At 35.1% G+C, this 15,727-nt stretch overlaps 1 protein-coding gene across 3 annotated transcripts; it reads right to left on the bottom strand.

Annotated features, from left to right (window-relative positions):
- Positions 1–805: 805 nt before the first annotated feature.
- Positions 806–10,743, bottom strand: SYT4 (synaptotagmin 4). 3 transcript variants are annotated; one of them, XM_040478953.1, is made up of 4 exons: positions 10,412–10,743; positions 6,618–7,432; positions 4,862–4,979; positions 806–3,536 (listed from the first exon to the last, which is right to left on the bottom strand). In XM_040478953.1, the coding sequence occupies exons 1-4, from the start codon at positions 10,443–10,445 to the stop codon at positions 3,229–3,231; spliced, it is 1,275 nt and encodes a 424-aa protein (XP_040334887.1). In that variant the 5' UTR covers positions 10,446–10,743; the 3' UTR covers positions 806–3,228. The 3 variants fall into 3 exon arrangements, with proteins under 3 accessions (XP_040334887.1, XP_040334888.1, XP_040334886.1); XM_040478954.1 differs by having other exon boundaries at positions 4,862–4,982; positions 6,624–7,432; XM_040478952.1 differs by having other exon boundaries at positions 4,862–4,982; positions 10,412–10,738.
- Positions 10,744–15,727: the final 4,984 nt, after the last annotated feature.

Here is a 15,727-nt window from a genome sequence, read left to right as displayed (position 1 = left end):
AAGACTTCCATTCCCATACCATTTTTCTAACCAAATCAATCCAGTGCAAGGATATGGGAAAAATGAAAAAGAAAACAAAAGGCAGTAATATAAAATAGGTAATGAAAGAGATTAAAATGAGAAATAAGATGGGGGCATTTTATTTCTGGGTGGCTTAGTGGGTTAAGTGTCTCACTCTTGGTTTCCACTCAGGTCATATTTCATGGTTAATGAAGTTGACCCCTATGTCAGGCTCTGCACTGACAGCACAAAGCATGCTTAAGATTCCCTCCCCCACTCATATGCACGTGCCTGTGTTCTCTTTCTCTCACAAAAAAAATAAATAAATATTAAAAAAAAAGATCATGAAAGAGAAAAAAAGAAGAGGAAATAAAGAATGGTGATAGAAAATACTGAAAAAGATAAATAAAATATGGAAAAGTAAATGAATGTGGTCATATGCCCCTTTAAGGTTCTAGCAGAGCTAGTTGATGAAGTCTCCTTGAGGAGTGTGTGGTGTGGCACAGAGGGAAGAGTGTGGTAAGCCATGAAAATCTTTTATTTACTACCCATGTGCACTGGAGCCAAATGCCTAAGCTCCTTGAGTCTCAGGTTTTGCTTCTGTATAATAGGGATAATGATAATTGTACCAGATGATTGTTATGAAGGATTAAACAAAATAAAATAAGACACATTAAACACCTTGGTGCGGAATCACTGATGATCCCTGTTCAATACCAGGGGATCTATTCAGGAACCTTAAAGCTTAGAAAGATATAGGAGAAGTCTTATTACAGAGTCCATTGGCAGAAAGTTTGAGTTGAAATGGGTTGGGCAAAAGCAGCAATTTATTCATGTCTTACAAACATGGTCTTACAAACATCATACAGAGCTGGCACGAAAGAACAGACACCATCTCATACACCATGCTTCCTTCCAAATCACTTCTATTGAGTTACAACATCAGAACAAGTCAGTTACTGAGTTACACAGTTCTTCAAACATGGAGACCTCCCCTTTAGGGTGGTTGGATTGGCTAATCAGACAAACAATTAATTTACATGTTTAATACAGCGCAGGATTTGTAACAGAATTCAAGATATTCACACTGATATTGTAATACATTATAAAACAGTATAATTTTCAGAAGATGATGGGATCACATATGTCCCTGCCTGTTTCAATTTCTTTCTAGTTTTTCTTCTTTCTTTCCTTAAAAGCAGTTACAAAGAGTTATACTCAACTTTTCACACTCAAAAACACTTTAAATTTTAAAAACTAAAAACTATTTACAAATTATTCATTGTAATTTTAAAAGTATTTGTTGTTGGTTTTGTTGTTCTACTTAAAAAAATCTCCCTCCAACAACTATACTTTACTTGGTATAACCATTAACTTCTGGTTTCTGTGAAGGATACTTAGAGTTGACTTCTCACAACTGTTTAGAGCTCCAAAATATATTATATTCCATGGCCTATTTAACCAAATATACATACATAAAAAGGCCATTTTACTTCCCCAAACCATGCACTGACTACAATTCATTTCATGTTGCTTTCATAGAAATGCTGTGAGGTGAGTTTCTGGTGTAATAAAGACAATGATCGGGGAATATTTTTTTTAATCCCAAAGTCATCTTAAAGCACAAAAAAGAGGTTGACTTCAATCTTTGTACATACGGAATGTAAAACATTTTCTTTACATTAGGCATAGTCATAAAAAGCATGTATAAGTTGTTTTGAAAATGCATTGTCAGAGAATTTACAAACACTGTGATATCAAACACATTCTCAAAAACTGCTAAAGTACGGACACAAAACCTGACTCAAAATGTAAATTTTTCAGTAGACTTTATTTCTAACTTGCATATTTAATAATTCAACTGTACCCAGTTTCACTCATACTCTCTAAAAACTCAGATATAGTGACATTATCTCAAGTTCATTCTTTCAAGTAATCACAGGGCACCACTTTGCTCTAGCAGGTTTTTATTGAATTTCAGAGCCCTGGCACTGGAAAACCATACAAGACACAAGTCTATAAACTGTTCCACAGACAACAGCTCAAGGCAAATTAGCCTAGAAAAGATAGTGAAACATACTCTGTTGTGCTAATTTGACAGCCTAAATACATTTTGTGTGAACATGTGTAAATTATATTAGGCTCGCTGTGTAACTATAGTTTAGTCATTACTTTGTTGGTTTAAGTGATGCTTTCTATCCAGTAATGGAAAAAACTTAAATCTTGTTTGTTTCTTTCCAAATAGTAGCTTAGTCCTTTCTGGGAAAGAAGATGCTAAACAAAGACTTAGTTAGCCATGCCCTTTCTGCGTACAAGGGATAGACTTGAATGTACACTTGCATACTATACATATTTCCTTTCAGGAAGATGCATTTCTAGCTGGATTTCTAACTGAAGTTTATTTCTTTACCACTAACTAATTCCACAACTTAACAAAGGTAAACAGGGCTTGCTTAGACCACACTGATGTTTGTGATAGTCAGTGGATAATTCAAGGCCATGGTTCTTATGTGAGATTATATTTTATAACATTTGACTCACATATAACCTTAGGAGAGAGAAAAATAATATTTCAGCCACAGTGTTCTCAACTCAGCCCTTTGATAAAATGATTTCTCAGCTTGTTCACTGTCCTTTTGAAAGAAAACCAAGTTACTCCTTGTATAATAAAATTGTATCAAATAATTACAAACTAAAGAGAAAGGACCATATACTTTTATATGCAAGACGACCATTTTCACATGACATAATGGATGAAAACAAACCGGAGAACATTTCTTTAATATCTTTGGATTTAAAGAAAAAGTAATTTCCCCACCTGAAGAAAAATGGATGAATTTTCATAAGAGAAAGCATGCTTTTCATTTCTAAATCCTAAAAATCACATTTCTTTCTAGTGACATGAGATCACCACCTTCTAAACTACATCAATAGCTTGGGATTGCACTGTAATATTCATAAAATGCTTGGCTACTTTGGTAACCTGCAGCAGAGATTGAATATCTCATGAAAATCTACCCAACTTCTTTAATATCAGGGGAAATGATCATGATACACATTGACAGTTACTTTCGGGTTTGCTAATTCAATCCATTTCTAACCAAAAAAAAAAAAAAAAAGTAGCTTGTTGTCACAAGCTTGCAATCATGTATCAGAGAAAAAAAGAGAAAGGAAATTGTTCCTTGCCTAGTAAAAATCATTAAGTTCCAACTCATCATGTCTAGGATGCTACCCATCACAGAGCATATGCCACTTGGCAATTTGTCTCCTGGGATAGTCACAGATCTCTTTCCAGTGCTCTCCACCGGTTCCTTCTGCTGTTGCTCCCAGGACCAACCGCCCTATCACCTCATTTCTGGATCCCCTTTCAGAATCCAAAACCAGAAACTCAACACTTATCTCTTCAAGACCCTCACAAGGAATATCAAAGACAAACAGTTCATTGAACACTGCATTAGGGGTGCATTTCTTCACATGAGTCTTCTTTTTAGAGATTCTCTTTTTGGCATGGTACAGGTTCACTTTCACGTAGGGATCTGCAATGGTAAACAACAGACGTTACACTGGCAGAACCTGGCTGGAGAGTTGATTTCAATATAATGGTGCCCTTGGAGGTTACTGCGTGCCAGTAAAATGAAATTGCAGTGAAAATGAGTCAGAACAAAGTGAAAACATGGATATAGCTTGGCTTCTCTATTGTCAACAAATTGACAATAAGAATGTGAATGTGAAGAGTAAACTGTTCTAAACCAGAGGATGAGAACAGAAGTGCAATGGCAGGAAGATGAGATAATATAGAGGAGAAGAAAACAAAATATTCCAGAGGCACACTGATTACTTGTAACTCATTCCAGAAAATAGGATAGAAGAAAAAACATTAGACAAGATCTAACCTTTCTGAGTTGTATGACTTTGGATAAGCCTCTCTACCTCTCTGCTTTTTCTGTTGAACAGGCATTTAGAATTCACAATGGCAATGTCCTTTTTGCTTTAAATTTTGTGCTTCTTTAATCACCTGCTGAGTTTGCTTCCTGTTTTTCAGAGTTGATCTTCCTTTAATATGTGGATTTTAGGATCATGCTACTTTTTCACACATTTAATTATATTCTTTTTGCCTCTTTCTGGTTGAAGCATATGAGTTCATTTGAGCTTCCTAATCTAAACATTTAAGACAATGTGTTCAACTGCCATTATTAAATAATAGCAATAATAATATTAAAAATAATAATACAACTAGGTGATATTTAATGAAATATATCTTTCTAGTCCTCACAATCTCTCTCAAGGTAAGTATCATTACTTATTAGTTTGTGTAGAGATTATGAAACATAGCCAAGGCTATATGCTAAAATGGAAGGGTTAGGATTTGAACTCAGATCCTTTCAACCCATAGGTCATGTGTTCTTTTCACAATGTGATATGAGGAATTTTTTTTAATAGTCACAAAAACTAAGAGCTAATTCTTCAAGAAGATACATAAGGAATTAAAGGAAAAATAATAAAAAGAACACCAGAAGAATAAGTGTAGGTTGGCTCATTAAAAACACTAAAATGAAGAACTCTTCTCCCAAACAATTGCTATATTTTTGGCAATGGCTTCTTACCTCTGCATTTATTACTGTTTTCTGCTTCAAACCCACTCAGACATCTATCATGTATTAGCAATGGCTTAGATGGTAGAACTATGTAGTTTTATTTTTCTTGCTAATGGCATTGAATCACATCGTTATTCCATAATGAGAAACAGGGAAAAACAATCACATCACTTGAAACTGAGTAAAAGGCAAATCAAATTCACGTTAGATGCTATTTTGCCCAATGTACTGTTCACTGACACTGAATTTTTCAGAAGCATTCTTACCTGAAAGTCCAGACACATCAGATTTAGGCAGGTGTCGAGCTTTTAAAACAACCACAGTGAGAGTATTTGTAGTGGACTGATAGCAGAGAGAGATCAGTAACTCACCCCGTCCTGAAGACTTCTAAACAAAGAGAGATGTGGTATAAGTATTCTCATTATTTTCTTGGGTTTGAAATTTGTGCTTATAGCAACATTTTAAAGCAATATAATATTGCTAGTTTTATGTAATTTTCCTACTTATTTTTATTTTACTATGCTAAGAAATCTGAGTAACTGCAAGCTTTTGTGCAGGGCTACCACTTTCTAAAAACAGGTGGCTGCCATCTTGTGGTGTTTTTAGGTACTACAGGTTGTTAAAATTTGTAATGAGTTAGCCACACCCATTACTGGAAATGTTTAAAGATATTTAGAGTATAGCTTTTACAGAGGATTTTTTTTTTTTACTTTTGCTTTTTAACTAAATAATTACTTTTTGAAGTTACTAATAGTAATGAAAATTGTCTATTCATTTGAAAGGATCTGTATAGGGCAAAATGACTCATGTTAAGTTTGATTTGATTTCAATTTTTTAAAAAACACTAACATTACTGGAATTTGAATTCAGACTAACTGAAATTTATTCTGACTGCCACCACTCTCCTGACCCATAGGGCTGATGGAATTAAAATTCTCTATCCTCAGCCCCCACTCAAAGTCCTCATTTAATCCAAGGAATGAATTAAGTTTTGGAGGGAATTGACTCAATTTTTAATACTTTGTTTTTGAAGAGTATCATAAGATCCTTCTTTGTACACTACTTAGATTTTATTTGCACTTTAAAGACATTAGCTAAGATGACCAAGAACTCAAAGTACAAGTTTTAACTGATGAAACAAAATGAAAACTCAGAGCTGGATTATAACTAAGAATGATGGCTGGCCAGAGCTCCTAACTCTTCAGTCTATATGCACATGGGGTTATTATATGAATAAACAGTCCAAGTAGGAATAGATATTTATTCCTACTATGCTGCTAAACATCTTAGTGTCTCAAACAAGCTACCTAGCGTTTCTGAACTCTGACTTTTCATTAATTTCAACAAAGAAATAAAGGTGAGCTTTACAGTATTCTACAGAATCTTTCTAAAATATTATAGTCTAAATCAATTAAGTTCTATATTTAAAGGGGAAATAGTATTAATTTGATATCTTATAATAGTCTCAGAACTACCCAAGCAGTATACCTACAAAGGCAGAGTAACTCACTTCTTGTCATACAACATAGTCATGGACATTTATAATTCAATATGATGTGATGTCTCCTCCTTGAAAAGCAATTCCATGAAAAGTCAATATAACTTCCAAATCCTCAGGACAAATTGATTTAATTTTATATTTCAATTTCAATTTCAAATTCAATTATGAAACATCTTTGTTAACTTGCTTATAAGAAATATTTGCCTGCATTTTAGTTTAAGTGGCAGTCAAAATACTTAAGATAGAAATTAACAAAAATATTTATATAAGTATTCTTTAAATATCCACAAAGGATGCCTATTTATTTGATATAATTAAAATACTTTAAACATTTCAGCTGTGGGTTAAATTTTCTTTCATCTCCTCTATTCCCTTGATCCCCATTTGATTATGATTAATAATAATTAAACATGGTAAAGATGATATGTATAAAACTTATCATTTTAATGAAAATCCCCTAGATACAAAGAAGCTGAATAAAAGAATGTTTATAAATACTTTAAGCACTAAAAATGAATTACCCTAACATTTCTCTTGATGATCTCTCTGTTCATTAACATTTTTCCATCAGATAATTCAATTCCTGCAAGAGGAATAAGGACTTCTCCAATGATATCATCTCTTGAAAACCTGTCGAAACTCAAGATTGTGAAGTGCAAGGCCAACTCCTGGATCTGAGTATAGAGGATCCCATAGAATGTAAAGGTCTCATCAAAAGCTGGGTCCAAGGTCTTTCTCAGAACTCTGGTTTTCACTTTATGCTTCTTCTCTGGGAGGATCGTCATTTTGATATACGGGTCAGAGGTCATCGACTGCTCATCCATGGCTGGCAAGCCACGGGCTTCCTTGATATTTACCACAAATGCTTTCTTCTCAAAGTTGTACTCTAAGGAGAAGAAGAGGGTTCCCAGCTTCTCCTGTTTCTCTTCTGAAGTAAGGGAAGTGCTGGACTTTAAGCTATCAGGGGAAACGGCTTCTTTCTCCCCTTCTGAAAAGAGCTTTGGGGTCACACTCTCCAGATCAGAAGGGCTACTAGCTTTGAGGTTTGTTTTGGGAAAATTGCCATTGAGATCTCTCTTCTCAAGGTCGAGATGTAATGAATTCTTTGGCACAGCTGGCTTATTCTTTACTTCATTTTTGTCATCTGCTCCAAACTTCTTCTTGCTACTTAGGTTTTCAGGATAAATATCAACTCCTTTTAGTACATGCACAAACTTATATGGAGGAGTCTTGTTAGATTTGGATGATTTTCTCTGACAGCAGATCCATGCAAACAGAGAGACTGTGAAGACCAGGCCAAATGCACTGAAGATCCCCACCACTGTGGGGATTTCATCTGAAAAATCAAATGACCAATAACATACATTAAAGGAGCAGAGTTGGAGACATGAGCCTATTTGAAAAGCATACTGGAGCTGGCAAATGCTGTAGGCTGCACAGATTGGATTACTTTCCAACTCTTCTGGGTATGAGTTATGTACACATTTCATGTCACCTTCAGGAATAAACACATCCACTGTGTGACATGCCGAAAAAAATACCGTATGACAGAAACTTCTTCATTTCAGTTTTTTTTTCATAAATAAAAAGAAAAGATGAAACAGGGCCTAGGTCGGGATGGGGGATGCTAAATGACCCTGACCTATCTTTGTTTTCTCAGATAACATGAGTCAACTACAGCATGGTAGGTCAGTACTAATTTCATTATGTTTTCTTGACATTTTGAGGCTTTCCAGAAGCATCAATTTTTACTGATTATGGAGCTCTAAATACACATTTTTGAAATACTGGGAGATTTTTTATTCCTAGTAGTTCTTTATTTATCCCGGATTCAAGAAGCAAACATCTAAGGGCTCAGTGGTTCCAATAATTTTAAGAAATGGAGGAACATTATCTGCTATTGTCACAAACTTATCAATAATTTCCATCCCAATTATGATAAGAGAAATGTTACATATATTAGGAAAAAAAGAACAAAAAAGATGAACAACAGGATATTAATATTATATAACTTTTAACACTACAAACTCCTTGGATACAGATTCATAATTTCTTAAACACTGAATTACCCAAAGAACAAATTAATTACACCTAAGTAGGATAAAAACAAAACAATGGTTATGAATGAATCATCATTCCTTAACATGTAAAGAGTGAGAATAGATAATTTAGAGTTCAATTTTATCCATAACTGATTTTTTCTAGCATATTTCCACATGGCAAATAGTAATCAAATTGAATTTGGCATTCTTTCTTGAATGAGGGCACATTAAATTACTGACATTAGGTAATACTGATTATGCATGAAGCTTATCATGTGCCATATGTAAGCATATTTCTCCAACAAATGATTAGTAACAGTGTGTAAGTAAAAGCAGTATTGCTATATCTGGACACAGTGCATCAATTGAGTCAATGTTTAATATAGTCATAGTGAATATAACTAATGTAGTATTATCTGCATTTAGTTCCATTCTTATCTATTTTTATCCCAAATAGTGAATAATAAAGTTAAAAGTCCCAGTTAGAAAAGGGTTAAGCCTTGTTTGAATAACCTCTGAAAGAACAATCTTTTGTTACTCCCCTCCCCCACCCCCCAAATCTTCTGCCTACCTACTTCATAATTTCAAAACTGAACTCAAAGAATATAAGAACCAGCAATGACAAATAAGAGAAGACATATATAACAATATTAAAAACAATAATAAAAATTCTATAGTTTAATTATATCAAGAAACTGAATCATGTAGAGATGAAAAATAAACCTTTGAATTCCCCAAGTAGAAAACGCAGCAAATGCTACAGAAAAAGAATCAAACAAGAGCTAAAGATAATCAGCTAAACTTAGTATCAGCTTTTCAGTTTTTTTCTTCTATTCAAGTCTTTGTGTGTGGAGGGGGTGGGGGGGTGGCAGGGGAGAATCCACTCCTGGACTCTAATAATCTAAGGCCAGGGAGCAAAACCAAAGTCATGAACTAAGGCAATTCTTTAGCCAATGCTAGGAGAACAATAAAAGCAATAGAAAATGATCCTTCTTTTTTTTTTCTTAAACAGACCAATGGCCCAAGCTGAAACATATTTTTTACCAGCACAATCTCTGAAAATGCCTCAGTATTAGAAAATTTCTTATTTTCAAATCAGAAATTGGGAATACACATCATAATAATATAAATCAATCATCCAAATGGAAGCCTGAGTAAAGGAAACTCATTTCTGAATATAATGTCACAGATTGTCCCTATTTCATACGTAAGTCACAAGGCAAAATATTCACTAAATCATGGAAAGACTCACCTACTCCTTGTATGTTCTCTACCAATGAGATTTTAAGCTTCTGAGAGCAAAGACCTCAGTCATTTCACTCAGTTAAATAACAATTATCATGGACTCATAGATATCATTCCTTATTCACAAACTTCTATAAAATTTCTTGATTTTTTTGAATACTTGTGAAGTAAGTAAAACTCTACCTCTTATCTTTGGAATATAATGTGACCTAAAATACTACTTTTAATTTGAAGTACATCTGTTTTTATTTACTGAAAGAGAGAAGGAGAGCAATGATGCCAAAAATTTGGTATAGGAAAAGGGAAATTGAACTGGAAAATAGGAGTCCTAATTCTACTTTCCAAAAGCTTTTCATTAACTGTTTGACCTGAAATACGTCCCTCATCTCTCTGGGCTCTGGTTACCTCACCTGTGAAATGCAATGGGCCAAGCTAGTTCATTTCAAATACCACTCTAACACCCTAGCATCATAGGATTCTGTGTTTTTCACTAGCAACATATTTCAAGAGAACAAGAAAAACATAGCAGAGAAAAACAACCTTATGGTACACTCTATAATAAAATATACATTCCAAACCCTCAACATATAAGTTGTTTTATACCGAGATCAAACCCTTATGTAATCACAGAAACATTGGCTTCTCCTGGTAAGTTAAATACAGATTTACTTACAAATAAAAGTCACCTACAGAATTAATGAAACCAACTGCAAACAACAGACCCCCTTTCCTTTACTCAGCGCGTGCTGCAATTTACAGAGCTACCCGAACATTTAGGAACTTCTTGGATGTAAAATCTCCCTGGCAGACGGCAATTTTTTTGAGGAGAAAGATAGGGAGGAAGGGAGAAACAACACATAAGCCACGATTTCCCCTTTACAGTTCTCATTTTCTTTTCAGATTAACTACCTAGGAGATCTATATCCAACATCCCATGGAAAAATAAAAATAACAACAACAACAACAACACAGCCCACCCCGGAGTATTCAAGAAACAACCGCAGTTACAAGTTGAGTAACTTGCTTACCAAATTCTTCCCGGCTGGTAGTGATCGGAGCCATTTTTTGCTGCGTGTTCTGTCCGAGGTGCTGAACGGAAAACTCCCTGGCTTGATTCACTTGCCTGGATCTGAAGCGCCGGCTTTCCCTAGTGCTGAAAACAACAGCGCAGAGCCCAGGGGACCTGCGCCTGGAACCGGGAGGAGGCAAAGGGGGGAGGGGGTGGTCCACTCGCCCTCGCACAGTGATTTGCCACCCCTGTTCCTGTTTTGGCTCTTCTGAGAAGCTCGTCTCTGAGACTCTAGACGTGGCTGAAACCCGAATTGACGCAATCCTGACGCTACAGGGTTGAAATCAGCACCTGCCCTCCTCCCCTCCGCCCTCCAATCCTCTCCTCTCCCTTTCCTTCTTTCTTCCTCCCGTCTCTCCTGAGGATTCAGCACATACTCATCAATTATTTTAACTGTTGGACTACTGGAGATTAGCTTTGCTATTCTGTGGGGGCTCACAAGCACACGGAGATGAGCCCCCAAACTCATTCGTGTCAGTTCTTAATAGAAAATCTCCTGATCATCGAGATCAGTAAAAATGTGCCTGCGAGTTATCAGAATAATGCAATTTACAGAGATGATTTCGGGTAAGAGTGAGAAGAGAGAAATCTCTGCATCATATGAACACTGTGACATGCAAGAATATGTTTTCTTGCTTTCTAAAATTTTCTTTGATATATTTTCGTTAGAAAAGATCCACCACACATTGATCCATTTGAAATAAGACAACAGTTTTCCCACTATAATCACTTATTTCCTAATAAATAGTCTAAACATTTTGCTGATGCTGTTGCTCCATCTGTCTGTCAGCTCTCTCCCCTTTAATATCTGACATTTGACCAGTTAAAGTACTTAGGAACAGATGGGAATAATCCCTTCTGTATTCAGACTCACTCTCGGTTATGACTTTTGCATATAATGAGACTGCTCCTGGAATGACATTTCTGGTTAAAACCCCTGACTTCTAATAGGATTGTGCAAAATAGTTACAAGAATCAGACTGAAACTGAAAGATATGATAATTATTGGTTATTTTCAAAGGAAAACATTTTTTTTCTAAACTGATGATATTTCTGGGGTTGAGGAACTGGGCAATATATGGTGTCAGATTCTGATTAATTTTAATCAGAAGAGTGTGCCTTTTAAAAATGTTAAGAAATTTTCCAAAGGAGAGAACTCAGGCTGTAACTCCAACTATCAATTATTGCTCCACAAAGAATTCCTTTGCTCTGGAGCTTAGGAGCAAATGACATTTAGTATATACTGGAATGGGGGAGGAAGGGGCATTGGGTGACTCTCAGAAAGCTACTATACAAGTGACAGGTTCCTGCACATTGGCGAGCAGTCGCTCTGAGTGTCAGGACTGTGTCTTGGGAAAAATTAGCTTCAGTCTTTTGCATCATGGAAAATTTTATGAACCAAAGTCCTTTTCTTTCCCTTTCTACTTGTTCCCACATAGTTGGCATTTTAAAATTCTTCCAACAGATTTTTTAAAACCTTATATTGTCATGCTATGAAAACACACAAACCAATTTAGTGTATTTAATTTTTTCTATTGGCAGAACCTGTATTTTGTGTCCTTATCTTTTCACTTCATTCAGATTACTTGCTTCCTCAGTTATGCTTGCACCTAGTGGGATTGTCCCTAGGAATAGATATTCATTAGATGAAAGAGACAGTGGTATTTATTGGCGATGCATACCATAGGTAAACAAAATATATAGTGTGAGGTTCACTAAAACGTGTTTCCTGGCTAAGTTATTGCTAACATATGGTTAAACTCATTTGTTGTAAACATAAGTACCTTATTTGTATGTTCTATATAAATTAGTATCTCATTAATTTTACCTTCAGGTGGCAAGATGCTGTCATCTAAAACCTGTCTAGACTGTTTAAACTGTTTCTGTAGAACCCTATCTCATCCTGGGCTGTCTCATTTCTAAGGACACATTGTGATAAAATTACATCTTGCCCAGAGCTAATGCTATTGTGGATATAGTAACTGTTTCATTGCTTGCTTTAAAAGCAAACTGAAATAAATGTTATTAATTAAAATGTCAGAGGTTTCCCTCATTTTCTCTTGATGAATAGTATGTCATTTATTATCCAATCTCTTTAGACAGCTTCTACCAGCACCAGATGAGGAGTGAGAAACTGGTCCAACACAGAGGACAAACCTGAGTTTCTTATGATTGAAATTCATACCCTACCACATTATTACATTGTTCTCTTTAGATTCAGCAAACAAGTAATCAATTCGCTGACGTGAACAATACCATTCTAGCAGCATAGACTTGGGAGGAGGGGTTGTTGCTAGGTAACCACCTTTTTGCCACCCAAAACACACAGCCTCCAACAAGTTCCCACCCTGGGAAATGTAGACCATTCTGTACAAGTGGCAGTGTTTACTTCAGAATGATTCTTTCACTGTTGAAATGGTTCAGTATTTACCCTACTTTATTTCAGATTTCAATTACAAATATCTATACATACTTGAGAAAAAACCAGAACATTTCAGTTCAGTTTGGTTTTAAGAAATCCAGTTGAAGACTATTGATGATTCATTATCTGATTGTTTCCATCCATTTTATTCATTTAAAATAATTTTACTTAATACATAGATTGACAAAGTTTATTTATATAGTTTATTAATTATATAGTTTAATCTATATTTACTCTGGTTTCTTAAAAATAGTATTGTTGGATGTGTTTAGGATCTTCTGTTAGGCAAAAGAAAATTTCAAAAGGTTTTGAAAATGTTACAGTGATCTTCAGCAATCTTTAGTAATGCACAGATTAGTAATACCAAGACATTTTACTAATACCAAGACATTTTACTGGTATGTGGGTGGAGTAGAGTGAAGTATCTGATAATGGATAATGGATAATTGTTGTAATGTTCCATATCATTCTATTAAGAATGCTGGCTCTGATGTTAATGGAAAATATTTCTATTACAAGCATACCCAACTCGAAACCTTGCAAGACAAATGCTTTCCCATTTGGTATCACAAAAATCCCTTCACTATGCATCATTTCTACATTTGTTTTTCTTCAACGTATTCAGCATTTACTCTGTGACAAACTAAATTAGGCTGTGATGGCTAATGAGTGAAAAACTCATTACCCCAACCACAAAAAAGCTTATCGTCTTCCTTCCTTTCTTCTTTCGTTCAACACACAATTATTAAACATGTACTAACTCTTAGGTTTTTGGTAAGTAGGGGGTTTATATTGGTCAAGATGATAAAAACAATGCCTACCCTAATGGAGCTTATAGACTACAGGACAGATGGGCAGCTTTTCCTCTAGAACTGGGAAAAATAGATGATAATTATGTTTATATTTCATTTGCCTGACCAACCTACAAGATTGGTCAGCAGCACCACTTTCTTTCACCATACACACAAAAAAAGTCCAAAATGGATTAAGGACCTAAATGGGAGACCTGAAACCATAAAAATTCTAGAAGAGAGCACAGGCAGTAATTTCTCTGACATTGGCCATGGGAACTTTTTTTCTTGGGCAAGGGAAACAAAAGCAAAAATAAATTACATCAAAATAAAAAGTTTCTGCACAGTGAAGGAAACAATCAACAAAACTAAAAGGCAATCTATAGAATGGGAGAAGATATTTGCAATTGCATATCCAATAAAGGGTTAATATACAAAATATATAAAGAACTCATAAAACTCAACACCCAAAACCAAATAATCCAATTAAAAATGGGCAGAAGACATGAACAGACATTTCTGCAAAGACATATTGATGACCAACAGACACATGAAAAGGTACTCATGAAAAGGTACTTATCATCATTTACCATCAGGGAAATGGAATCAAAACTAAAATCAACAACACAAGAAACAACAGGTGTTGATGAGGGTATGGAGAAAAAGGAATCCTCTTGCACTGTTGGTGGGAATGCAAACTGGTGCAGCCACTGTGGAAAACAAATATGGAGTTCCTCAAAAAGTTAAAAATAGAACTACCCTATGATCCAGCAATCACACTACTGATATTTACCCAAAGAATACAAAAACACTAATTCAAAGGGATACACACACCCTATGTTTATAGCAGCATTATTTACAATAGCTAAGATAAGGAAGCAACCCAAGGTTTCATCAAATGATGAACAGATAGAGAAGATGTAATATATATATACAATTCAATATTATTTGGGCACGGAAAAGAATGAAATCTTGCCATTAGCAATGATATGGATGGAGCTAGAGAGTATAATTGTGAATGAAATAGAGAAAGACAAATATCTATGATTTCACTTATATGGAATTTAAGAAATGAAAGAAAAGAGCAAAGGGAAGAGAGAGAAAGAGAAACCAAGAAAACAGATTGTTAACCATAGAGAACAAACTGATGGTTACCAGAGGGGAGGTGGGGGGGGGGGATGGGTTAAATATGTGATGGGGATTAAGAAGTGCACTCTCCTAGTATTCCATTGTGTATATAAACCACAATTTCTTTATCCATTCATCAGTTGATGGACATTTAGGCTCTTTCCATAATTTGGCTATTGTTGAGAGTGCTGCTATACTACGTGGCAATGAGAAAAAATGAAATATGGCCTTTTGTAGCAACGTGGATGGAACTGGAGAGTGTGATGCTAAGTGAAATAAGCCATACAGAGAAAGACAGATACCATATGGTTTCACTCTTATGTGGATCCTGAGAAACTTAACAGGAACCCATGGGGGAGGGGAAGGGAAAAAAAAAAAAAAAGAGGTTAGAGTGGGAGAGAGCCAAAGCATAAGAGACTGTTGAGAACTGAGAACAAACTAAGGGTTGATGGGGGTTGGGAGGGAGGAGAGGGTGGGTGATGGGTATTGAGGAGGGCACCTTTTGGGATGAGCACTGGGTGTTGTATGGAAACCAATTTGACAATAAATTTCATATATAAATAAAAATAAATAAAAAATAAAAAAAGAAGAAGTGCACTCTCATGATGAGTACCGAGTGATGTATGGAATTGTTGAATCATTATATCATATATCTGGAACTAATATAACACTGTATGTTAACTAACTAGAATTAAAATTAAAACTTAAAAAAAAAGAGTGGCCAACAATATTCCAAAGATATTCAGTCTGTCCTTATTGACCCTTCTCTTCATAATTATAGATTAATTATTATTGTGTCAGATTGCATTCTTCCATTTCCTATGTTTGTCCACATCTTCTCTCTCCTTTAAGAGTCAGTTAAAGTTTCATTTATACTACAAAGTTTCTGACTTTCCAGTTACTCAAGGATTCATTCTAATTTAAATTCTTATAA

Source organism: Herpailurus yagouaroundi, unplaced genomic scaffold, assembly GCF_014898765.1.
Source record: "Herpailurus yagouaroundi ecotype Mexico unplaced genomic scaffold, PumYag 142, whole genome shotgun sequence".
In the NCBI taxonomy this organism is placed as follows: domain Eukaryota; kingdom Metazoa; phylum Chordata; class Mammalia; order Carnivora; family Felidae; genus Herpailurus; species Herpailurus yagouaroundi.
This window is presented reverse-complemented; position numbering and strand designations above follow the sequence as displayed.

Coding starts and splice junctions, on each gene's coding strand:
- SYT4 (XM_040478952.1), bottom strand. CDS start 10,445: ATGGCTCCGATCACTACCAGCCGGGAAGAATTTG. Junction 4,983..6,617: donor TCATCAAGAGAAATGTTAGG/GTAATTCATTTT, acceptor CTCTTTGTTTAG/AAGTCTTCAGGACGGGGTGA. Junction 3,537..4,861: donor TGATGTGTCTGGACTTTCAG/GTAAGAATGCTT, acceptor TTACCATTGCAG/ATCCCTACGTGAAAGTGAAC.